At 45.9% G+C, this 24,954-nt stretch overlaps 1 protein-coding gene across 2 annotated transcripts in view; it reads right to left on the reverse strand.

The window, feature by feature from the left end:
- GC (GC vitamin D binding protein) overlaps window positions 1–24,127 on the reverse strand; it is a 45,821-nt gene extending 21,694 nt beyond the window's left edge. Inside the window, exon 1 of one of the 2 annotated variants that reach the window (XM_033160904.1) lies at window positions 23,987–24,127. In XM_033160904.1, the coding sequence (XP_033016795.1) occupies window positions 23,987–24,050 (64 nt within the window). In that variant the 5' untranslated portion in view covers window positions 24,051–24,127. Of the gene's footprint in view, window positions 1–1,880; window positions 1,963–23,986 lie in introns of those variants that run through there. The other variant, XM_033160903.1, reaches the window with a different exon arrangement.
- Between the last annotated feature and the right edge of the window lie 827 nt (window positions 24,128–24,954).

The following is a 24,954-nucleotide window of genomic DNA, read 5'->3' on the forward strand; positions in this document are numbered from 1 at the left end:
GTCACCAGTCATCAATAATATGAGGACTGAATTCTCCGGAGCCATGATGGAGTTCGATAATAAGAACAAAATACAAGCTTGCTGGGTCAGGCCAATGGCCCATCTAGTCCAGTATCCTGTTCTTACAGTGGTCAACAAGATATCTGGGGGAAACCTTTGCATTCTCCAGTTGTGGAGGCAGAGCATAGCCATCATGGCTTCATAACCATCAATAGTCTCCCTCTCCATGAATCTGCCTAATCCTCCTTTAATGTCATCTAAGCTGGGGAAAGTGAGGAGGAATTAAAGAACCTTTTAATGAGGGTGAAAGAGGAGAGCGCAAAATATGGACTGAAACTCAACATCAAAAAAACATGGCCACTGGTCCCATCACCTCCTGGCAAATAGAAGGGAAAGAAATGGAGGCAGTGAGAGATTTTACTTTCTTGGGTTCCATGATCACTGCAGATGGTGACAGCAGTCACGAAATTAAAAGACGCCTGCTTCTTGGGAGAAAAGCAATGACAAACCTAGACAGCATCTTAAAAAGCAAAGACACAACCTTGCCGACAAAGGTCCGTATAGTTAAAGCTATGGTTTTCCCAGTAGTAATGTACGGAAGTGAGAGCTGGACCATAAAGAAGGCTGATCGCCGAAGAATTGATGCTTTTGAATTATGGTGCTGGAGGAGACTCTTGAGAGTCCCATGGGCTGCAAGAAGATCAAACCTATCCATTCTGAAGGAAATCAGCCCTGAGTGCTCACTGGAAGGAAAGATCCTGAAGCTGAGGCTCCAATACCTTGGCCACCTCATGAGAAGAGAAGACTCCCTGGAAAAGACCCTGATGTTGGGAAAGATGGAGGGCACAAGGAGAAGGGGACGACAGAGGATGAGATGGTTGGACAGTGTTCTCGAAGCTACCAACATGAGTCTGACCAAACTGCGGGAGGCAGTGGAAGACAGGAATGCCTGGCATGCTCTGGTCCATGGGGTCACGAAGAGTTGGACACGACTAAACAAATAAACAACAACAACAACAAAAAGCTGGGGACCATCACTGTCTCCATTGGGAGGAAGTTCCATAGTTCAGCTCTGCTCTGTGTTCTTTCTTTTGTACCAGTTACAGGTAGATAGCCGTGTTGGTTTGCCATAGTCAAAACAAAACAAAAAATAAATAATAATAAAATTCCTTCCAGTACCTTAGAGACCAAGTAAGTTTGTTCTTGGTGTGAGCTTTCGTGTGCATGCACACTTCTTCAGATAACTGAATCTAATGTAGGTGGGGTGGCCCACAACACAATTGAAAGCATTTGTCCGTCTTTCAAAGACGTGCCCTTCTCCAGATGCCTGCAATGTTGCCTGCTTCATAACAAGAAGAACATATGTTTAAAGAAGATTGGGAAATGTTTATTGAATATACGGGGGGGGGGAATTGTGTATATTTGAAAACGTGGGCAGCATTGAGACAAATTCAACTGTGTAAATAAGTTTTGATGGATGCAATAATGGAATACTCAACGGTTTAGTTTTTATAAAATATGCAGGGATTTATGTTACACAAAATGAACCATGGGAAGAGAAGAAGGGAAGTCATTGATATTTCAAGGTTGTTTAAATGAATATTCAAAAATGTAAAACAGAAGATTTAATAAAAATTAGATGGGAGGGGGTTTAGCTTGTTTGATAATGGCCGAGCTTCAATATCCTGAGAGCATCCTGCTGTTTATTCTTCAATAGCTCCAGGTTAGGAACAGTTTCTGGAAGATGGCTTACACCTTTGGAGAGGCATAAGTCACAAGCTAAAGGCATCTCACTGTTTCAGCAATTGCCACCGAGTGCTTGCAGCACTGAAATAAGTCTTGACAATCACCAAGGGGAAGATCTTTTATCCTAAACCCACCTCTCTCGTTTCCTCCCCTCCAGGACCCCAATTTCCACAATTCCTCTCTCGTCTCCTCTTGATTCATTAAGGCTAACAGGGCTGGAAAATGTAATAAAATAAAATAAAAAAATCCCAGCATCCTTTTTATCGCTGCTTGTTTCATCCTCACTGCACACTTTGGAAATGAATATGTTATGTTCTAGAAGGAAAAACTGAGAATTTCTAAGGGAAATTGCTGTTTCTGCTCATTAATTCTGGGTGAAGGCTTCATGTAGAGAGAAAGAGAGCATGGAAACCCGAACAATGAAGGAAGGATTTGTGCTCTCTTCTGGGAGCCTCAAGACTGTCATTCTTCGCAGGTGGGATTCAAGGAAGTTTTGTGCAGTTAGAGTGGGTGAAAATACTCTGGCAGTTTAAATCCTCTTTAAACAATGGAATTTGACTTTTTTTCATAGCCACCTGGCAAGTGAAAAGAGAAATGCCTAGAAAAGTGTCGGGTATAAACCCCCCACATGCAACTCAAGCTGCATGCGTCGGTCCAGTATATCTGAAGGAGCATCTCCACCTCCATCGATCTACCCGGACACTGAGGTCCAGCGCCGAGGGCCTTCTGGTGGTTCCCTCACTGCGAGAAGCCAAGTTACAGGGAACCAGGCAGAGGGCCTTCTCGGTGGTGGCACCTGCCCTGTGGAACGCCCTCCCACCAGGTGTCAAAGAGAACAACAACTACCAGACTTTTAGAAGACATCTGAAGACAGCCCTGTTTAGAGAAGCTTTTAATGTTTGATGGATTATTGTGTTTTAATATTTTGTTGTAAGCCGCCCAGAGTGGCTGGGGAAACCCATCCAGATAGGCGGGATATAAATAAATTATTATTATTATTATTATTATTATTATTATTATTATTATGCTCATGCATCATTGACACCTGTCTGTTTTGAGAGACAATGGAGTGTGCCTCTGGGAGTGAAGTCAACCAGCTGCATAAGCTGCACGGAAGTGACCTCCCTGGGGCGCAAGGCTGGGCAGTGTGTCTGGAGGTGCGGGGCTGCCCAGACAACAAGACCCCCGCCTCTTGCGCTCGCTGGTGAGGCTCAAAGGAAAGCAGAGCAATACATTTGGCACCAGCTTGGCTGCAGGAGCTGCCGGAAGACGCCATCCAACGATCTTAGGGATTGTACTCCCAATGTGTGTAGGGTTTACTCCTTAGCCTTTTCTTCTCCTGAAGATATCCCACAAGGTAGGGGAGGGAAAAAAATTCCTTCCAGTAGCACCTTAGAGACCAACTAAGTTTGTTATTGGTATGAGCTTTCGTGTGCATGCACACTTCTTCAGATACACTGAAGTCACCAGACCCTTATATATAGTGAGAGGGTGGGTAGGGGTATTACTCCGAAGGTTGGTGGGAATGGGTGATTGGCTGATAGGTGTGGTAAACCTGTTAACGACTTTTTACAGCTGCAATTGGTCTTACAGGGAAAAGCAAGGGGTGAGATGTGTGAGGATCTGAAAGGGTTACACACAGATCTAGCTACGCCGTCACACAGGAACTGACATGTGATGTTATGCTTTGTAATATGAGACTGCTGTAATTCTCAGAGACCGAGTCTGAAGTCTGTGTGAGAAGGTTGCTTTCGTTTTTGCCTGTACCGGAGAGGAGCCATGAACGCCTCATCTCCGGGCTTTTGAGTTATGCTACGCTGCAATAAATCTGCTTTGCTGACAGTGGAGGAGTCAGTGTACGTTTGTTAAAGACTGCTGATTAACAAAGACGATATTGCAGGGGGTTTCGCTTCAAGAACGCTGTGCATTTGAACTCTGCTATGAAGGTGAAAGTGTTTTGGAACTGCGCGATCGGGAAGCCTGCCGGACCCATTTTGGTGATTTGTGGCTTCTGAACGCAGGGGTTTTATTGCTCCTGACCCCTCGCAACACAAAAGGTTATGGGCAAAAGGTTATGGCTTTGCTAATTGCCTGCCTGCTATCGTCTTCAAAGGGAGGAATGGACAGCGTGCCACGGCAGTGAAACCCAGCTGGAGTGCAGCCAGGGCTGGCAAGCATTCGCTGGTGGGACGACGCCATTAATCCGGAGCCGGGAGTTTGAGTTCTACAGCAGTAAGTAGAAAAGCCCCGGGGGGAGAGAATGGCTGCCGCTGCTGAAGGAAATGAATCCTTTTCCTGCCCCTTTCCTCCACTGAATGGAGAAAATTATTTGGAATGGAGAGTGAAAGCCCAAGCTTGGATTCTTGCCAGAGGGCTTAGTGAATGCCTGAGAAACCCCCCTGTCCAAGCTGCTGCTGGCGCTGGAGCTGCAGCGGTCGCAGCTGCACAAGCTGAGCAACGCAGGGATGAGAGAGCCAGGGGAATGCTCATAATGGCCCTGGAAGGTTCCCAATTGCCCCTGATAGCTGGACTTGAGAGTGCCCACGCTATCTGGACCGGGCTGGAAGGAATTTATATGAGACCTACAGCTGGTGCAAAAATCCATTTGACCAGGCAGCTGTATGGCTTAAAACTGGCTCATGGACAGAGCGTCCAAGAACATGTGCAAAAAGTGATAGCCACGTTGGAAAAGCTGAGGCTTTTGGGCATCACGTATACGGAGGAGCAGAAGTCGTATATCTTGCTCACTTCTGTTTTTGATGAGTATGAGAGCCTTTGTCTCACTCTGGAAGCCATGCCTGCTGCAGATCTTAATCTCCGGTTGATTGCGGGACGCTTACAGGAGGAGGAGAGTAGGAGGCACAGTGACTCCGGCAATGGATATGCTGAAGGCTGCCCTGTTCCCAGCAGGAGAGGGGGGGCAGCTAGAAACAAAAGCCATGATTTTACTGTGCAGGCCAATGCTGCTACACGTCGCTGTTATCTCTGTAATTCGAGTAGCCACCTGCAACGAGACTGCAAGGCCAGAGGCGCTGCTAATGTAAACACACAGATAAGAGGTTACGGCAAGCCTGGAAACGCACGTAGGAGAGGCACAGGTGGGGGCTCATCGTCTGGAGGAAACCCACGTCATCTTGCTGCTGCTATGGCTACCGTCAAGGACGTTCCTGTTGCTAAGTTACAGTTCATGATTGACACAGCAGCATCTCACCATTTTGTGCCATCTGGTGACCATGCTCGGGACTGCAAGGACATTGTTGGAGGCAAACAAGTTTCCCTTGCTGATGGTTCAAAGAAAAAGCTACAGACTGAAGCTACTGTCTTTGTTGATTTTTTACAGGCTGATCTTCAATGCTTTGTTCTTCCAGGCATGAAGCGCTGTTTATTGTCTGTGTCTTCTCTTTTAAGGGATGGGTATGTGGTTCATTTGGAGAATGATGTCTGTACCATCTCTAAAGGGGGTAAACTGTTGGTCAGTGTGCCTTGTAATGATGATGGAGTTTTTGTTTTGGAAACAGGTAACAGTACCTCTGACACAGCACAGGCGCTGTGCGCGAATACGCCGATGCATCGTGATTGTTTACACTTATGGCATCGACGCTTTTCTCATAGGAATTGGCAGTACGTAAAGAAGGCCCCAGGTAACACGCAAGGGTGCGAGTTTTCACCATGCTCACGGTTTCTTGACTGTGCTGCATGCAAACAGGCCAAGGTAAAAACGTGCCATTTTCCTAGATCAGATAGAGTCACCACGGAGTGTTTTGCCCTAGTTCATGCAGATCTCTGTGGTCCGTTCCCGACGCCCAGCATGGGCGGAGCCAAATTCATTCTAACTCTCACGGACGACCACTCGAGAGCAGGATGGTCGATTCCGCTCAAACACAAGGGGGAGGCGGCCAGCATGATCAAGGAGTGGGTCGTTGCGGTTGAACTTGAGTTTTCCTGCAAAGTTCGCAGCTTTCAGTCGGACCGAGGAATGGAATTCTTAGGGTCCACACTGCAAGGGTTTTTCCGCCAGAAAGGTATCAAGCACAGGTTGTCAGCTCCATATGCTCCTCCCCAGAACGGAGTTGCCGAGAGGAGGAACAGGACGCTGCAAGAGGCGGTGTCAGCCATGCTTTTCGATGCTAAGTTGCCTCAGAAGTTCTGGGCTGAAGCATGGAAGTGTGCTTCTTTCTGTTTGAACCGCACCTACAATTCGGTGGTAGGTGACACGCCCTATGCTCTGTTGTATGGCAAGAAGCCAAAGGTTCACTTCATGAGAGTGTTCGGCTGCCAGGCTTATGTGCTGCTGCCTAAAGCCAAGCGCCGCAAAGGTGGACCTAGGTCCCAAAAGATGATCTTCGTCGGGTATGAGCCAGCCTCCAAGGCCTGGAGGTTCGTCTACCCTGAAGGGAAGGATCAGTCTCGGGTAGTGCTCAGCTGCAGTGCTGAGTTCTGCGAGCAGGAGGGGTGGAAACGTGTTCACGGCAATCCAGAAGTTCTCACTGACATTCTGGAAGGTCCTGAAGATGTGGGACAAGCAGGTGCACCACCGGCTGGTGGTAGTGGTCCGGGTGGTGGTCCGGCTGGTGGACCAGGTCCAGCTGGCGGACCAGCCCCGGCCGTTGGTCCAGCTCCGAGAGGTAGTGGTGCTGCCACTCCTGGCACTTCTGGTGGTTTGGGCCGAGCACCCAACCAAGGCCAGGTTGCACCACGTCCAGTAGCTACTCTGAAGCAAGAGCCGCGGAGTGCACCAGTTTCTCCAAAGGCTAGATCTGGAAGACAGTTCAAGCGCAGTAGAACGTCTCCAGAGGCTGGTTCAGGGGAACAGTCCAAGAGGAGCAGGTCAGTAGAACAGTCACCAGACGTCAGGGACTCACAGGCAGAGTCCAGCTCGTCTGAGTCAGAGGGGGACTCCAATGACACACTGAGGAGGTCCCAGAGGACCACGAAAGGAATTCCTCCTGAACGGTACACAGCCACTAGCGTGTGGGCTTGTATGGCTCTGTGTGAGCCAGAGAGCTTTGAGGAAGTGCAGAAATTGCCTGAGCCGGAAGCCAAGAAGTGGCACCAGGCAATGCAGAAGGAGATGAACTCCATGAAGGCACTGAAGGTGTTCTCCAAAGTGACGCTTCCCAAGGGCGAGCGTGCTGTGAGCAGTCGCTGGGTGTTTAGGCTTAAACCCACAGCAACTGGAGAACCTCAGTACAAAGCTAGGCTAGTAGCCAGAGGCTTCACGCAGAAGAAGGGCTTGCATTACACGGAGGTGTATGCGCCGACTTCTAGGAGTGAAACTCTTCGCTTTTTGTTAGCTGTAGCTGCTCAGAGAGGCTTTGTAGTGCACCACTTTGATGTGGACGTCGCTTATCTGAACTCGTCTTTGGAGGAGGTTCTGTACATGCTACCTCCACCAGGGTTCGAGGGCAATAAGCCGAATGTCGTGTGGAAGCTACACAAATCCATTTATGGCTTACGGCAGTCCGCCAGGAACTGGAATTTGTGTCTCCATCAAGCGCTGGAAAGCATGGGTTTCCAGCGGAGTCTTGCTGACAGTTGTCTTTACCTGGCAGGTTCCGGCCAGGAGCAAACTCTGGTGCTCTGTTATGTCGATGACATCATTTGCCTTGCCAAGTCAGAGAGTCAGGTGCAGGAGTTTGCACAGGAGCTTAGTAAGCACTTCAAGCTCAAAGAACTAGGTCCAGTGAGTGTTTACCTAGGAGTCAAAATTGAAAGGACTGAGGATGGCAGTTTCTTGCTAAGTCAGGAGAGCAAGATCGAACAGCTACTAGAGAGGTTCAGGATGTCTGACTGTGCCAGTGTCAGAACACCAATGGAGACTTGTTACGTAAAGGACAGTCAGTCCGGGGAACACTCTGCGTTCCAGAGCCCCGAGGTGTTCCAGTCAGCACTTGGAAGTCTGTTGTATCTCTCCCAGTGGAGCAGACCGGATATAGCCTTTGCTATAAATCTGCTCAGCCGGGAGGCAGCACAACCCAGTGTGCATGCCTGGAATGGCATCAAGAGGGTACTGAGATACCTACAAGGTTCCAGAGATTGGCGCCTCAAGCTGTCAGCAGAAGGTGGAGCACAGCTCTCTTGCTGGTCTGACAGCAGCTGGGCCAATCTGGATGACAGGAAATCAGTGTCTGGACTCGTTGTCAAGTACGGGGAGGCTCTGGTCGGGTGGAGATCCAGAAAGCAGAGTCTTCTAGCTCTCTCCTCTACAGAGGCTGAATTCAGTGCGTTATCTGAAGCCTGTAGGGAGATGGAGTTCTACAAGTGCTTGGTCCAGGAAGTCAACGGGGAGTGTTGTTTACCCATCACAGTTTGGGAGGACAACCAGCCCTGTATGAAGCTGGCAGAGACTGGACAGTTCAAGTCCAGAACCAAACACTTGGACATCCGGTTTAGGAATGTTTGTCAGAGTATCCAGACAGGCTTGGTAAAACTGAAGTATTGTCCAAGCCAAGAGAACCTAGCGGATGGGTTCACCAAACCTTTAGGGTTCCAACTGCATTGGGAATTCTGCAATGGTTTGTATCTGGTGTAGGCCACAACCTGCACCATGCCCTGTGTGTCCGGCGAGAGGGGGTGTGAGGATCTGAAAGGGTTACACACAGATCTAGCTACGCCGTCACACAGGAACTGACATGTGATGTTATGCTTTGTAATATGAGACTGCTGTAATTCTCAGAGACCGAGTCTGAAGTCTGTGTGAGAAGGTTGCTTTCGTTTTTGCCTGTACCGGAGAGGAGCCATGAACGCCTCATCTCCGGGCTTTTGAGTTATGCTACGCTGCAATAAATCTGCTTTGCTGACAGTGGAGGAGTCAGTGTACGTTTGTTAAAGACTGCTGATTAACAAAGACGATATTGCAGGGGGTTTCGCTTCAAGAACGCTGTGCATTTGAACTCTGCTATGAAGGTGAAAGTGTTTTGGAACTGCGCGATCGGGAAGCCTGCCGGACCCATTTTGGTGATTTGTGGCTTCTGAACGCAGGGGTTTTATTGCTCCTGACCCCTCGCAACACAAAAAGATGGCTAAAAATCATGTATAATGATGGCTGTATCATGTATTATGAGATAAGAATCCAATGTCTCTATTCAGACCAGGTCTCTCCATGGTTTTAGGTTTGTTAATACAGGTAAGTTGCAATTCAGCAACTTCTCTTTCCAGTCTATTTCTGACATTCCTTTGTATTATGCCAGCTACTTTGAGATCTTGTATAGAATGTCCTGGGAGACTGAAGTGTTCTCCTACTAGTTTCTCTGTCTTGTGATTCCTGATATCAGACTTATGTCCATTTATCCTTTGGCATAGGGTTTGGTTTAGGTAGGGATGGTTTAGGGTCAGAATTTTTCTTCTAGAGGGGCCACCTACCCAGGTTGATGAGCCCCATTTGCCACTCAGTTCCCTCTACAGCATGTGCAAAAACTGCCTTCTCTTGAGCATTGAACCCACTCTTAGTCTCATCCACTCAATCTGCCAGAGACTGTCTGTGACCAAGGAAAAAAAGTATCAAATACTCAGCCGTGACTAAATCCCTAATACGAGGGACAGGTATAATAGTATAATAAAGAAATAACTCAAACTTAACTGAAAAATGGGGTGAGGGTCCCCAAACAACCTGGTGAACTTAGACAAATATATAGATATATATGTTATGAAAACTTCCCGCGGGGGCAAGTTGAGAGACTGACCCCAAGACGGACGAAGCTTCCGTGCTCTCTGGCTCCTAGAGTCCAGGGGCACAATGTAATATGCAGTTGTTCCCAGCTTGAAAACAACATACACAAGCCATTTGGCTAAGATCTACTTTATTGTAGATAAAAAGAGCAGAGTATGCCTCTGCGCAGCAGCTCATAATTCAGAGCTGTCTGTTAATGCGACCTACATCTCCGAAGCAAAAACAGAAAGTAAGGAGTACAATAGTAAAATACAATGACATCACATGTGTGGGAGCTGGTATGCCCAGTGTAATTCCCACAGAGAGAAAACATGACTCTTGAGTCTTGTGACCTTGCTGCAGTGTTCGCAGCTCGTCATGTCATAATATCACAACAATATATATATTATTCAAATGAAAACCCTCAAAAGCCGGCTCTCCCTCGTTTCACTGGATACTCCATCAGTTTCCTCAGAGGGAAATTAGAAAGTTATCAAGATTACATCAAAAGAATAATGAGCAGTAGGGGGAGAGTCCTCCCCAAAAATTCCGTGTAATTTAAACTCAGGTTAGCTAACCTAAATAGTTGTATTAACAAAAAACATAGTTTTGAAGACGAAGCTGCACGGGCTCCTGTGACCAAATGCTACAAGCACATGATAGAGACTGCTGTGAAGCAGGACCAGTGAGGAGTTTGTCTGTGAAGCAGGACCAGTGAGGAGTTTAGTCTTCGATGCATTCCAAGAGGGCCAGATAGAGAGGTCTGGAGGGCCACTTTTGACCCTGGGAATTAACCCCCCCCCCACTGCTGCCTTAGAGCAATAATAATGAGAAAACAGAAAGATTACAACTTCTGTTTTAGGAAGCCATTCAGCACAGAAGCCAAGGGCACTAGAGGGTAGAAACTAGCAAATAGGTAGAGAAACTGACAGGAACAGAAGGGTAATCGATACTGAGTTGGTCTGTATAAGTTTGGAAAGCAAGCATCTTAGAAGAGAAAGACTGATAAAATAAATATGCATTCTTAAAAAATGCAGGTTAGTCTACAGAAGCGGAGAATAGAGAAAGAGGAGAGAATGCGAAGATGGTATTTCAGGGAAATAATAAAATAAGTGAAACTAAAACTAAAAGCAACAATATTGGCGCCATCCAGATGCTCCCAGCAGTATTTTCAACGAAGGGAAACAAATGAGTGGAAAGTAGACTCGGCTCCTTGAAAAGAAACAGAGGAGGAAAAAAGAGGGGTTCATTAAATGCAGTATAAAAAGAAAATAAGAACGTACGGGAGTGTTAGAGAATGCAGCATACATAATATTCACTTTGAAAGGTGCATTACTCGAGTCTATAAATAAATAATCAGAAGCAATCCATGAAGTGCCAAAAGCTGTAAGAAGCAGGCTGGATTCTTATTCTTTTTGAAGCAACGTTTGAGAAAAAGTTAGAACGAGTGCAAGATCTTGCAAAGCAAGTGAGTTCTACAGGCAGGGATGTGGAATCAGTGACCCTTCGGAAGTTGTTAGACTCTGTCTCCCATCAGCCGTAGCCCACACAGCCAGCGATCAGGGAAGATGGGAGTTGTAGTCCGTCAAATAACTAGAAAGCTCCTGGCTCCTCATCCCTGCTCCATCCCTGTACCAAATTGAACAGGTGAAATTGTTTCACGATGGATAGAGGTTCTGCTGAAGATGGTATCAGAGTGGAAAGGAGAAAGTCCAACAGTGAATTTGTGTGCCTGCTTGTTTATTTTATAAAAATTTATACAGTGCTTGACTGTAGAGAAAAATTCCGTTGTTCCATTGTCAGGAGAGGTCACTTCCTGGGTTTCATGGAGAAGCTGGTTTGCATGGAGAAGCTGTTTTCAACAGAGCCCAACAACAGAAGCACGTTGAGACTTCACCGGGTGTTGAAATTTTGTGCCCCTAACAATTTTGCACCCAGGGCAACTGTTCATGTCGCCCCCTCCACACTACACTACTGCCTAAGAGGCAAGGGGGTGGTAGAGGGGTCACAGGAGGTGACCCATTTTATCCCATAAACTCATTCCCTATGCCTCCTACCATTATTCTAAATAGTGGTTTGCACAACCCACTAAGGACACAGACAATGAAATTCAAAACAGCAACAATTAAGTGCACATTTATTGAAAATCCAATTTAAACTATTTAGTTTAATTCATTCAACAAAACTGATGAACTTGATTCAGTGATACCAGCTTTTCAAAGTCTCATAGTCATTTACACCTCCAGTGCCCCCTGCCTCTTAGCGCCCCCTCCCGGGTAATTGCACTGCCCCACAGGGGGTGGTACTGCCCACTCCGAGAACCCCGAACTTAACAGATGTGCCTTATCATGCTGGTTTGGGGTCTAGACTATCCTGTTGCATCTCTTTGCCTGTTAACAAAAGGAAGAAGGAGATTTCTATTCCGGTAAGAACCCGAAGAGGGCACTATTGTGACGCACGTTGTCGAAAGAGTGAGGATTTGCTAGCGCATATTGTCCTGGCTGTAAATATCCCGGAGAAACATACAGAAGTCAATATGATTCCAATGAAATAACACACTGCGTCTCCATTATGAAACCTCAAAAGAGAATATTGCAACTCACGTAGCTTCCATTTGTGCTGAAGGGCTTATTAATGAATAGCTAATCTCACCAAGTAGCTGCGTAAGTGTGCTGGCTCGGCCTCCGGAGAGACGGCCACCGGTTTAAATGCAAGTGGAAAATGGTGGTGGCTTTTAAATCCACTTTTACATCCAATTCCATGGAGTATTTCTCTCCCGAGAAGACTGTTTGAATCGAAACCTGGGCTATATTTGCAGATACATACTGTGTTTTGATCTGTATGCTAGTCCTCCCCATCCAAACAACACATCTGTAAGTATTATTTTTTTTGCTTTCAAGTTCCAAGTTTCCGAAAGTTTCTGCTCCTTTGGTGAAGATCAGTCATAGAATCACACAGTTGGAAGGAAACATGAGGATCATCTAGTCCAACCCCCTGCAATGCAGGAATACACAGCTGTCCCTTATGGGAATCGAACCTGCAACCTTGGCATTATCGGCACCATGCTCTAACCAACTGAGCTATCCAGTAACATAGATAGGAACACAGGAAGCTGCCTCATACTGAGTCACACTATCTAGCTCAATAATGTCTACACTGACTGGTAGCAGTCAGAGGGATCCTCTTACCTGAAGATGCCAGGGATTGAACCAGGCACTTTTGGCATGCAAAGCTGATGTTCTGCCACTGAGCTATGACCCTTTCACAAGGTTTTGGGTTAACTGGGTTCTGGAATTGTAGCCATGGGAGAGACGGTGGTGCTGCAGATGGGAGCACAACTCTGGGACTTTTTGTAGAGGAGGAATCACAGAATCAGAGCATTCAAAGTGCTGGCTTTGACCTATGAAGACTTAAACGACTCATGGTCACAATACTTCAAGGACCACATCTCTCCATATGAACTGACCCCCCACCCTGCAATCATCTTCAGAGGCCCTTCTTTGTGTGCCTCCTCCAGGAGAGATCTGGAGGGTGGCAACATGGTTAGAGGAATCCTCTCCCAGGGGAGGTTCACTATTCACCTCTAGGCACCAGACAAAAATGTTCCTCTTCAACCAGGCCTTTGGCTGATTAACATCCTATGTCCTTTTAAATGTGTTTGCGTGTGGGGAGTAGTATTGGTTTGTGCTTTTTTCGTTCTTGGTTTTATTATGTATTTTATGTTTTTCTTTTGTTATTTTGTTATTTTGCTATTTTTTATGTCATTTTGTTGTTTTTATGCTGTGAATCACCCTGAGATCTACAGATGGAGGGCAGTATACAAATTTAATTTGTATCATCATCATCATCATCATCATCATCATCATCACACAGGAGGTCCCACGTTCAGTCTCAGGCATCACCAATAAGGACTGGGAGACACAGATTATTGAGACTTTACAGATCTTATAACGTAGCAGTGGCAGCAGCAGCAACAGCAGCAACAACAACAAAGCCTGTTTTTATCTACAGCTTAATGAGCGAGCATCACTCCGGCAGTGAAATGCCTTTTGTAGATAAATTGGTAAATTGCTGCAAGGATTTCTCAATCCGGCATGGGACTAGTACACCCTGCACACATATTTTCTGTTTGGTCAAGGCCGTCTTGTGCAACTGACAAGGACAGTTATCTCAGGGTCGTTATCCTGCTCAAATGACCTTTGCCTACAAAAACAGTTGCTGCATCCACAGGATAATCGGGGAGGAGCTTGCTTCAGGTGGTTAAGCCGGGGCTGTGGAGGAAGTCTCAGGTCCCGTTTGCACTATACATTTTAAGCAGCACCATACTGCTTTAAACAGTCATAAAGGTAAAGGTAAAGGTACCCCTGACCGTTAGGTCCAGTCTCGGATGACTCTGGGGTTGCGCGCTCATCTTGCTCTATAGGCCGAGGGAGCTGGTGTTTGTCCGCAGACAGCTTCCGGGTCATGTGGCCAGCATGACTAAGCCGTTTCTGGCGAACAAGAGCAACACATGGAAATGCCGTTTACCTTTCTATATATGCCACAACAGCTGCTAGGATTTTGATAGCTAAAAACCGGAAAACTGAAGAATTACCAACAGTGGAAGATTGGCAGATGAAGTTGATTGAATACATGGAACTCGCAGAACTGACCGCGAAACTCCGAGACCAGAGGGAAGAAACGGTGCAGGAAGATTGGAAGAAATTTAAAGACTATTTGAAACGACGTGAAAAGATAGACATTTGAAATTAAAATCAGAGAACAGTTAAGGCTACAGTAATGCCAGAAGTTAGATAGGATATAAGAAGTAGTTAGAATTATGTTATGTTGATTTTTACTAGGATTAAAAATAGAGTTAAATGTTGATTAACGTTTATAATGATTAAGATTAGGTGATAAGGAAGATTTAACAATGTTATAAAGTTACTAAAGAAGATTAGAAATGAACGCAGAAGAGAGGATGCGAGGAGGTCCTAAAATAATGTTTATAAATAGGATAAGGATAGTTAAATACCGGTAAGTGTTTGTTTGTAAGATTTTTGTATTTTGTGTAGTTTTTTTGTAGTGTTTGTTGTATTTTGTATTTTGTGTGTTTTTATTGTTAAAACTTAATAAATTCTTATCAAAAAAAAGAAAGAAAAAGGAAATGCCGTTTACCTTCCCGCCGGAGCGGTACCTATTTTTCTACTTTCACTTTGACATACTTTCAAACTGCTAGGTTGGCAGGAGCGGGGAACGAGCAACGGGAGCTCACCCCGTTGTGGGGATTCAAACTGCCAACCTTCTGATCGGCAAGCCCTAGGCTCTGTGGTTTAACCCACAGAGCCACCCGCGTCCCACTTAAACAGTCATGGCATCCCCCAAATAATCATGGGAGCTGTTTTTGCAGCACTGAGGTGATCTCCCTGGGACGCAAGCTTGGGCAGTGTGGATGGAGGTCCTGCGCTGCCCAGACAACAGGATCCCACTCTCGGCCTCTCTGATGTGGTCCAAATGAAAGGAAAACAATACTTTGGCACCAGCTTGGCTGCAGGAGTTCCCTCACAGAGCTAAAATTCTCGGAATTCTCTGGGAAGTGGGATCGATTCTTAAAGCACTCTGAGAATTCCAGACCCTCTAAGTATCACTGTTTTCCAGGGACAGTCCTGGATTCACAGAAGCCGTCCTGGTTTCTGATTATATCCCAGAATGTTCTGCTTTTCCTTAGGATGTCCCTATTTTCATTGGAGGGTATGGAATTATGCGACACCCCCCCCCCCCCCGAGTCAAGGAGATAAGTAACTAGACAAGCTTTAGAAGACATTCAAAGGCAGCCCTGTGTAGTGAAGTTTTTAAAGGTTTAATTATGTTTTTATATATTTTGGAAGCCACCTAGAGTGGCTGGGGCAAGCCAGTCAGATGAGTGAGGTATAAATAATAAAATTATCATTATTATGGGATAGGACATCCCTATTTTCCTCGGAGAAATGTTGGAGTGTATGGAGTTTTCCTTTCTTAAGCTGAAGAGTAATTTTTGCGAAGGTGATAATCTCTATTTAGGCTAGGGATGACCAATCTTAAAATATTGTCATAGGCTTGGTGGCAGGACAGGAAAGACTTAGGTGTGATGTTGCCTTCAAGCCTGTGGTTTTATACCTGTAAGATGGGATTCTGCAGCTGAAGGGTATCCATAAGTGCTCAAACTAACCCATTTACTGAGTTAATGGCTCTAGCCAATTTCGTTAAGTATCTCTTTGTATGACTGAAGAGCGCAGAGGCTACTAGCTAAAGATGTTTTGAGAAGGCAGGTCTTCCTTCACTTCCCTGGCAGGAAGTGAGGTCACTGGTGAACACACGAGAACAAAAGGCCAGAAGTCAGTCTTGTTTAGAGGTCGGGGCTGGGGAGGGGCGGAGGGGTGAGAAAAAGAAAGAAATCTCAGAACATTCCTCCGAAAAATATATGCTGATAAAATTTGGCTTAGCTCTTAGCCACTTCTGCCTCACCATCTACAGAAAGATCCTGCAAACCTTTCTTGATTTAACAAAATAATGAGATGGGGGGTGGGGAGTATGTTTATTATGGGACATGACAACCCGGTCAAAAAGCAAATCATTTTTTTTGTCCCCAGGCAAAAATATGGCAAATTGAGCCATTGGAGCACATTATAAACACTGTGGCATTATTTTACCTTGTGAAATGCCCTAAGCTCTTTGGATGCGGAGTGGTATATAAATAATAATAATAATAATAATAATAATAATAATAATAATAATAATAATAATATGTTGTTGTTGTTGTTGTTGTTGTTTAGGCCTGGGACACAGCTTAGTCAAAGAGGGCTGCAGATGAAGAAGCTCCCAGAACTTTTACTGGCTTTGAAATCACATTTGGCTGCTTAACGTGGAGGCCTCTCCATTTATCACATCAAGAAAATCCAATTAGAGCATTGATAAAAACAGTGCACCACTTCAACTGCCTTTCCAAAGTAATTGAAGCATTAATTACCATGTAATTTGTAGTCTTTAGGCCCTTGAGAGTCCCATGGACTGCAAAAATATCAAACAAATCCATCCTTAAAGAAATCAGCCACGAGTGCTCACTGGAAGGACAGATCCTGAAGCTGAGGCTCCAGTACTTTGGCCACCTCATGAGAAGAGAAGACTCCCTGGAAAAGACCCTGATGTTGGGAAAGATGGACAAGGAGAAGGGGACGACAGAGGATGAGATGGTTGGACAGTGTTCTTGAAGCGACTGGCATGAGTTTGGCCAAACTGCGGGAGGCAGTGGAGGATAGGGGTGCCTGGCGTGCTCTGGTCCATGGGGTCATGAAGAGTCGGACACGACTGAACAACAACAGACTCAGGGAAATACTCTGAGGCTTAATGAGGGAGGGCATGAGAGTGAAAGAGAGAATGCCTTCTGTCCCATGAACACATGAACAAATGTGTTTGCGTATCGAGGACCTCAATCCACCCCCCATTGACTTGACACAGGAGACAGATTTTTGGTTTGGGTTTTTGGCAAATAATTTAGGGCCACAACTTTATTTAAATACAAATTCGGTGAGTGGTTGCGTAGGCATTGGTTCAGACTACTGTCACACCGGGACAGAGGCTGGCCTAGAACCAGCGATTGGGAGAATGCGACTGAGGAGAGTTAAGGACGGGGGGGCAGCAACGCGTCCCTCTTCCTCAATGGTCCCGGGGACTCGGCTTATGGCCCTAACCCCTACCGGGGGCATCGGACAAAGCATAAGAGTCGCCGGATTCCTTTAACGGAATTCCCAGCATCAACATGATTCTGGATGGGCAGCGCCCAATCCAGCAATCCACACAGGAACCAATGCCTAACCGCCAACCTTACAAGTTGTGACAAGTTGCTACTGCAGTAGGCAAAACCAAAAGGCACAGCCAATCGGCCAGATGGACAAATTCCTACTGGGCCCCTGCTACAAAGCAGACGACCCCATGACAGGCAGAGCAAAGTCAACGCAGAGGCCTAAGAAAAAAGGGGGGGCGGGACGGGTGATCAGCAGCCGAAGCCAAGAGAAGGAACGCCCTACGTGCTGAGGCTTAAATAGGACGCTAAGCTGTCCATCACAAGTTGCAACATTAACTTTTGCCCAGCAACTCCTAACTGACCATTAGCTACTAAGGCCGGCTACCGGCCCCACCCCCGCAGGAAGGGAATGTGTCTTGCCAGGTCCCGATCGCAACACGTGCTCTTACTCATGGTAGAACCCGATTTGCCAAATAACCAGAGAGGTGCACTTGCAATGACACAGGAAGCCTCTCCAAGGTAGAGACAGATGATACCCTTCTTTAACAAAGGAGATGCGTGCTTGTTCATAGCCTGGCTCTTGGGGAGGGGGCGGAAGAGGAGCTTTGTTCTGCCCCATCACCCTTTCACCGCCATACACATTGGCACCTTCCGTCTCTACATTTTGCTCCTGAGGGGGCCGTAGTTGAAGAAGAAGAAGAGTTTGGACTTGATATCCCCCTGAATATGCTGTGAGAATGCTGGGAGGCCTATTTCATATTAGTTCTTATACAAAAAGAAAAGGGGAGTCAGGCTGAGCCCTGACCAAAGGCCTGACAGAACAACTCCGTCTTGTAGGCCCTGCGGAAAGATGTCATATCCCGCAGGGCTCTGATCTCTTGTGGCAGAGCGTTCCACCATGCCGGGGCCAAGGCCGAAAAGGCCCTGGCCCTGGTCGAGGCCAGCCTAATCTCTCTGAGGTCTGGGATCTCCAAGGTGTTATTATTTGCAGACCGTAAGATCCTCTGTGGGACGTCCAGGAGAGGCAGCCCTGTAGGTACGAGGGTCCTAGGCCGTATAGGGCTTTAAAGGTCAGAACCCGCACCTTAAACCTGATCCTGTACTCCACCGGGAGCTAGTGCAGCTGGTATAGCACTGGATGAATGTGCTCCCGCGGCAAAGACCCCCTAAGGAGTCTCGCCGCGGCATTTTGCACCCACTGGAGTTTCTGGGTCAGTTTCAAGGGCAGCCCCACGTAGAGTGAGTTACAATAATGAAGCCTGGAGGTGATGGTTGCATGATTCACTGTGGCCAGATCAGGGTGGGAGAGGTAAGGGACCAACTGCTTAGCGTGGCGGAGATGGAAAAATGCCGTCCTTGTTGTAGCTGCAACCTGCGCCTCCACAAAAAGGAAGGCTTCGAGGATTGCAGAATAATAATAATAGAAAAGGGGATTCACACTGAACATAAGAGCTCTGCTGGATCTGGCCAAAGGCAAATCTCGCCCAGCATCGTGTTCTCACAGTGGCCAGCCAGATGCTTATTGGAAGCTGGCAGGCATGGCTATGACGTGAGTGCAGTAACGGTCTCCCTTCCAGCAACTGTAGGCTATCTGACAGTGGAGGTAGAACTTCTTTGTACTGTTTTGTTGCAATTTTAATATATGTGCTGCTGAAGCAAAGGAAGTATTCTAAGCAGACTGTGCGGCGTTTTTCTTTCTTTTGTTCCGAAACACATTTTTTTTTAAAAGAAAGAAAGTATGAATTGCTTCAATACTTAATCCTTTGGTGTGCATATTTAGCTCTTTATCATCTAATCCGCTCCCCGTGTTTTGCCTGTTCCTGTTTGTTAGCTACTTGCAATGTGAAAACGCTCTTTCGTTTGCCTTGGGAAGCTGTTTCGTTCTATGGCTGAAAAGATCTAAAGAGAAAGAGTGTGTCGGTGCCTGAACGCAGATCAAAAGGAGAGGGAATGTGCAATATTCTCATGGCAAAGGTGGGTTCATCCTTTTAAGATTGGAATTCCACCAAATAATGCATTTGCCCTGGGAACTCCTAGAAATAAAATGTGCTTTTAGCAACTGAAGAAGGGGGGCACAGCTCAGTGGTAGAGCATCTGTTTGTTTGTTTTTTTGCTTTTTTTGCTTTATTGTCGTTATAGATATCCATCATTTTACAATCATTTGCATAACTTAACACATTCTACATATTTCACCTATTTTCCATTTCATACTAATAAAGTATTCAAATACATAATTGTGTGTCTCATTTTCCCCCCTCATATGTAATTTGTACGAAACTATTTAACTCCATATTTCTACATCAACGATATCATACTAATACTATAAACAATATATAAACAGTATAATGAGAGAAAAATAATAACTAACTAACTAAATAAATAAATTTATAAACCTCGGTTATTTACATAAATCTACACATAACCCAAATCCAAATTTAATACTTGCATCACTAACAAATACATAATTAGACTTCCTATCTTTCCTGATGTGAGCATCTGTTTTGTCTTCAGAAGCTCCTAAATTCAATCCCTGGCATGTCCAGTTAGGGTTGGGAGAGACTCCTTGGATAGTCATTGCCAGTTACTGGGCTAGAGGGACCAAGGCATCTTATTATATTCCAAGAAGAAGAAGAAGAAGAAGAAGAAGAAGAAGAAGAAGAAGAAGAAGAAGAAGAAGAAGAAGAAGAGTTTGGATTTGATATCCCGCTTTATCACTACCCGAAGGAGCCTCAAAGCAGCTAAAATTCTCCTTTCCTTTCCTCCCCCACAACAAACACTCTGTGAGGTGAGTGGGGCTGAGAGACTTCAGAGAAGTGTGACTAGCCCAAGGTCACCCAGCAGCTGCATGTGGAGGAGTGGAGATGCGAACCCGGTTCCCCAGTTTATGAGTCTACCACTCTTAACCACTACACCACACTGGCTCTCTTATTCCTTCTATTCCTTGACTCAACGTCTGAGCTTGGCTCTGTGCTTGGGGAAGGGCCATAGCTCAATGGCAGAGCATCTGCTTTGCATGCAGAAGGTCCTAGGTTCAATCCCCGGCATCTCCAGGCAAGATTAGGAGATACTTGTGCTTGAAACTCTGGAGAACAATGGACAGACACTGTAGATGATTCTGAGCAAGATGGACTCAGTATCAGGCAGCCTCTTGCCCCGACAGAACTTGCTCACAAAATTTCTGAGGCTATGCCTGGAGATGCAGAGTGTTCTAACACAGGTGAGTGGTGAGGTGAAGGGCAAACAGGGGGACAATTTTCCATCAACTGGCATACTGGGATAGGCCAACTGGAATGTTCAAATGCTAGAAGGCTATCTCTGATCAGTTGCTAGAAGGCTGCCTGTTTGGATAGCTCAGTTGGTTAGAGCGTGGTGCTGATAATGCCAAGGTTGCAGGTTCGATCCCTCTATGGGATAGCTGTATTGAATGGGGGTTGGACCAGATGACCATCAGGGTCTCTTACTGCAATTCTATGATTCTATGATTTATTTCTTGAATTCAAGGATTTTTGATATCCCCCATATTGATACCAATACTTATGCTGATTTTCTGAGCATATAAATAAATACAGTGGTACCTCGGGTTACAGACGCTTCAGGTTACAGACGCTTCGGTTACAGACTCTGCTAACCCAGAAATATTACCCCGGGTTAAGAACTTTGCTTCAGGATGAGAACAGAAATCAGGCAGCGGCGGCACGGCGGCAGCAGGAGGCCCCATTAGCTAAAGTGGTGCTTCATGTTAAGAATGGTTCCAGGTTAAGAACGGACCTCCAGAACGAATTAAGTATGTAACCAGAGGTACTACTGTATTGGAATTCAAGGTGTCTTAGAGCAGCCTTGGCCAATGTTGGGTCCTCCAGACAGCCACCTTAGATCTGACCATTAAAGATACACTTGCATATTAAGAACAAATCAGGTATTGCAGGAGGGGTAAAGGTAAAGGTAAAGGTAAAGGGACCCCTGACCAGTCGTGTCCGATTTTGGGGTCCAGTCGTGTCCGATTTTGGGGTTGCGGCTCTCATCTCGCTCTATAGGCCGAGGGAGCCGGCGTTTGTCCGCAGACAGCTTCCGGGTCATGTGGCCAGCATGACAAAGCCGCTTCTGGTAACCCAGAGCAGCACACGGAAACACCGTTTACCTTCCCGCCAGAGCAGTACCTATTTATCTACTTGCACTTTGATGTGCTTTCGAACTGCTAGGTGGGCAGGAGCTGGGACTGAGCTCACCCTGTAGCAGGGATTCGAACCGCCGACCTTCTGATCAGCAAGCCCTAGACTCTGTGGTTTAACCCACAGCGCCACCTGGGTCCCTTGCAGGAGGGGTATTCTTTTACAAATGCAGCAAGGTTGGGGTCACATTTAGACTTCTTTCCTGGCTGAACTTTCTATTAGAATTGCTATCTAATCCAACATTAATTTTCCACTGGAATCTCACCCTTTTGCAAGGAGCCTTCAACCCTCCCCTTTTCCTCTCTCACTTCTCATATTTAATTAATATTTTCCCTTTGTGTCAAAATGCTTTAAAAGAAATCCTTTTTCAGAACTGGTATTTACTGGGAAATATGGGTTGGGTAGAGGAATTGAGTGGCTGGCTGGCTTTGTAAATCAAGAGATAGTAAAAAACAACAACTCTTTGCTTAACTCTAGTTCTACAATTGAAATCTTTGCCACCTGTTAAATTCAATTCTATATTAGCAACAACAACAAAATATTATACCCATCAGTGAGCATAACTGGGGTTTTTGTGCATGTAGAGAGGTTCAGGTTTCGGTGAAACAGCTTTGTTGAATGCTTTTTAGAATGAATTAGGAAACTGTTGTTTCATCTTTAGAGGGGATATCAAATTCAGACTTCCCTAACCTGGTGCCCTCAAGATATTGCTGAACGACAATTCCTATCAGCCTCAGCTGGCATGGCAAATGGGCAAGGAAGACGGAAGTTGTTGTTCCAGACATTGGGTGGAATTTGACGTCATGCGGAGATGAATGATCTGCCTGCACAAGCACATCAGCTTTCTGGGTGGAGCTATCCTTCCCATGTGCTTTACTGGGGGTTCTCCCGACTGCCCCAGAGCCAATTTGGGGGTGTGCAACGTGCTTGGGGATGGAGGAGAGTGGGCATATTTAATCTGGTAAACTGATATGCTTGTGCAGATGAAACATTCATCTAGTGCGACGGTGAATTCCTCAGATGGGGTGGGGGGAGCCCCTTTGTCCAGAGTCCCAGGACAAAGGATCAATGGACTCTGGATATTTATATAATATGAGGATGAGGAACTGGTGGCCTTCCAGATGTTGCTGGAATTCAAATTCCAGTATCCATGGCCAAAATGATTCTCTGTAACCAGGACTCTAACTATCTGCGGTGGGTGGAATGTTTTTACCCACAACACTCTGTTTTAATGTATCTATGTGTGGTTTTTTGTTTTTTGGTTGTACGGCACTTTGATTTGCCTTGGGCAAGATAAAGTGACTAACAAATTTAATAAATATTCGAAGCTAAATAATGATTGGCCTTGCTAGCTAGGGGTAATGGGAGTGAGCGTCAAATTTTATTCACTTCAGTTGTTTATTGCATTATTTTATATATTTATTTTTATTTACAAATTGTTTTATTTATTAATTAAATGGGCCCAGTGGTGCATAGAGGTCCAAATGTTCTGAACAAGCAGAGGTCCCAGTGATGCGTGTAGGTGAGCAAAATCATTTCCCCAAATTGTGACCTGGGACGGATCTCTTTCAGACCTTTTAACATGCATGTGGAAGTAGGGCACACACAATCTAGTAGTTCATATAATGGCCAAGCAATTCACACACACACACACACACACACACACACACACACACACACAGAGAGAGAGAGAGAGAGAGAATAGTTCTCTTCAGAACACTCTTACAAATTCACCTGCTTAACACATTTCCCCCGAGCAAGTGATAATGAGTTTCTTTCTCACTGCCAAGCAAGGACCAGAAGCAATCAGTGTAGTCTACGAACCCATTGAAACAGCAATTTGTTGTTGAAGTGCAAGTAAATCCTCTCAAACATTTCTGCTTGAATTATGAAGCAGGGGCGTAACTAGGTAAATTGGTACCCGGGGGCAAAATTTTTTTTGTCAGCCCCCCCCCCCCCAAGGCATGGGAAGTCAGGTGGTACCCGGTGCAGAAAATTTCTTGTCAGCCCCCCCATTGACACCCCCCCCCCGCAAAAATGGTTTTACGTTATTTCATATTTTCTTACAAAGGAATAATAACAAGTAATAATAAAAAACCCTTTTATTTATATCCCACCCTCCCCAGCCAAAGTCGGGCTCAGGGTGGCTAACACCAGATATATAACATTGGTATAAATTCAAACAATAATTAAATTACCTCCTAAAAACATCTCAAAGTCTAATTAGATGGCTTTCCACAGGGTTAGGGTTGGGAACAGTAAGCGTTCCCTGAACTGAAATTTCAGCCTTCATGACATAGGAAAACAGCCAAGTGAACAGCTATTTTGGTGGAGGAGGGTCAAGATATTATGCATGAAATTTCATATATAGCTATATAATCCCTAAGATAAGACCTTCGGAGCAGGTATTTAAAAAAAAATCCAAAAAAATGTCCTTGCTAATTTGTCACCCCCTCCATTATGGAACACAGGGCGGCCCGCCCCCCTCGCCCCCCCCCCTTGCTACGCCCCTGTTATGAAGGTCTTGACACGGTCTTAGAAAGAACGAAACCAAACCCTTTCTCTTTGCTGTCGGAGACAACCCACAATTTCCAATGGAAGCTCCCACAGCAGCAACACACAATGTGTGCCTGCATACATATGTGTATTTTAAAAAGTCCTTACCTCTCTCGATTGCATGGCTATACGATAACATGAGCAGCAAGGCGGTTATGATGACGGTCTTCATTTTCGTCGCCTGACAATTGCACAAGTTTAAGGGGAAGGTGATACGATCGTGGTTTGCTTCCCGTGGGCTGCTTCACGAAGGCGACGGAAAAGTTGGCCATGCCGCTTATATCCATTCACTCCCAATTTTTTGATCAATGATTAATTTTGGGGTGGGGACCGGGGGCATGCATCCTTGGCCTGGCTGAGATAAACTGAAGCTTCTGCGGCAGGCAAACAGACACTGGTGGGTGCTGACAGACTCCAGACCATATTCCATTTTAAACATTAACTCAAGAATGTTTGGGCAGCCACACTTTCTCCCACAAGGTTTGGCACATAAATGAGAGAGGACCTATGTGGTCCCTCTGTAGCAGCACCTTGTTTCTGACAGCACTCTCCGCATCAAATGTGGCACATTTACCTAATAAAAGAGTAGACTCTAGCACTGTGCACCAGATTTGTCCCGAATCCCAATGCAAATCAGGCCGATTTGGAAGGAACTGGGCCTCAGACAACTTGGACTGAGACAGTCACAGATCTCTGTGGGTCAGTTTGGATGGCCCAAAGGGATCCAGCGCTGTCTGCGGGTGCGGCATCAGGCAGGAAGGAAAGCTAGGTATCACATTTCCCTGCGAAAAGGCCAAGACCTCCTCGATTACCAGCTGTATCTTCCCAGAAGAAGCTAGGATCCTGAGGTGGCTAGATCCCCTTTTTGTTTTAATGCAATGCAGGATTAATATCTTTGATCAACAGCTGTTACTTGGAGGCATTGATCCTGCAGGGGGCAGGGTGCTCCTTTTCAAGCAGCTTCCTTGCAGAAGCTGCCATGCATGGCACAGGTGCTGTTTTGAATTGACCCCAGGGCCGGATTTAGGTTAAACCACAGAGCCTAGGGCTTGCTGATCAGAAGGTCGGCGGTTCGA

The sequence above is a fragment of the Lacerta agilis genome, chromosome 9, assembly GCF_009819535.1.
Source record: "Lacerta agilis isolate rLacAgi1 chromosome 9, rLacAgi1.pri, whole genome shotgun sequence".
NCBI lineage: Eukaryota > Metazoa > Chordata > Lepidosauria > Squamata > Lacertidae > Lacerta > Lacerta agilis.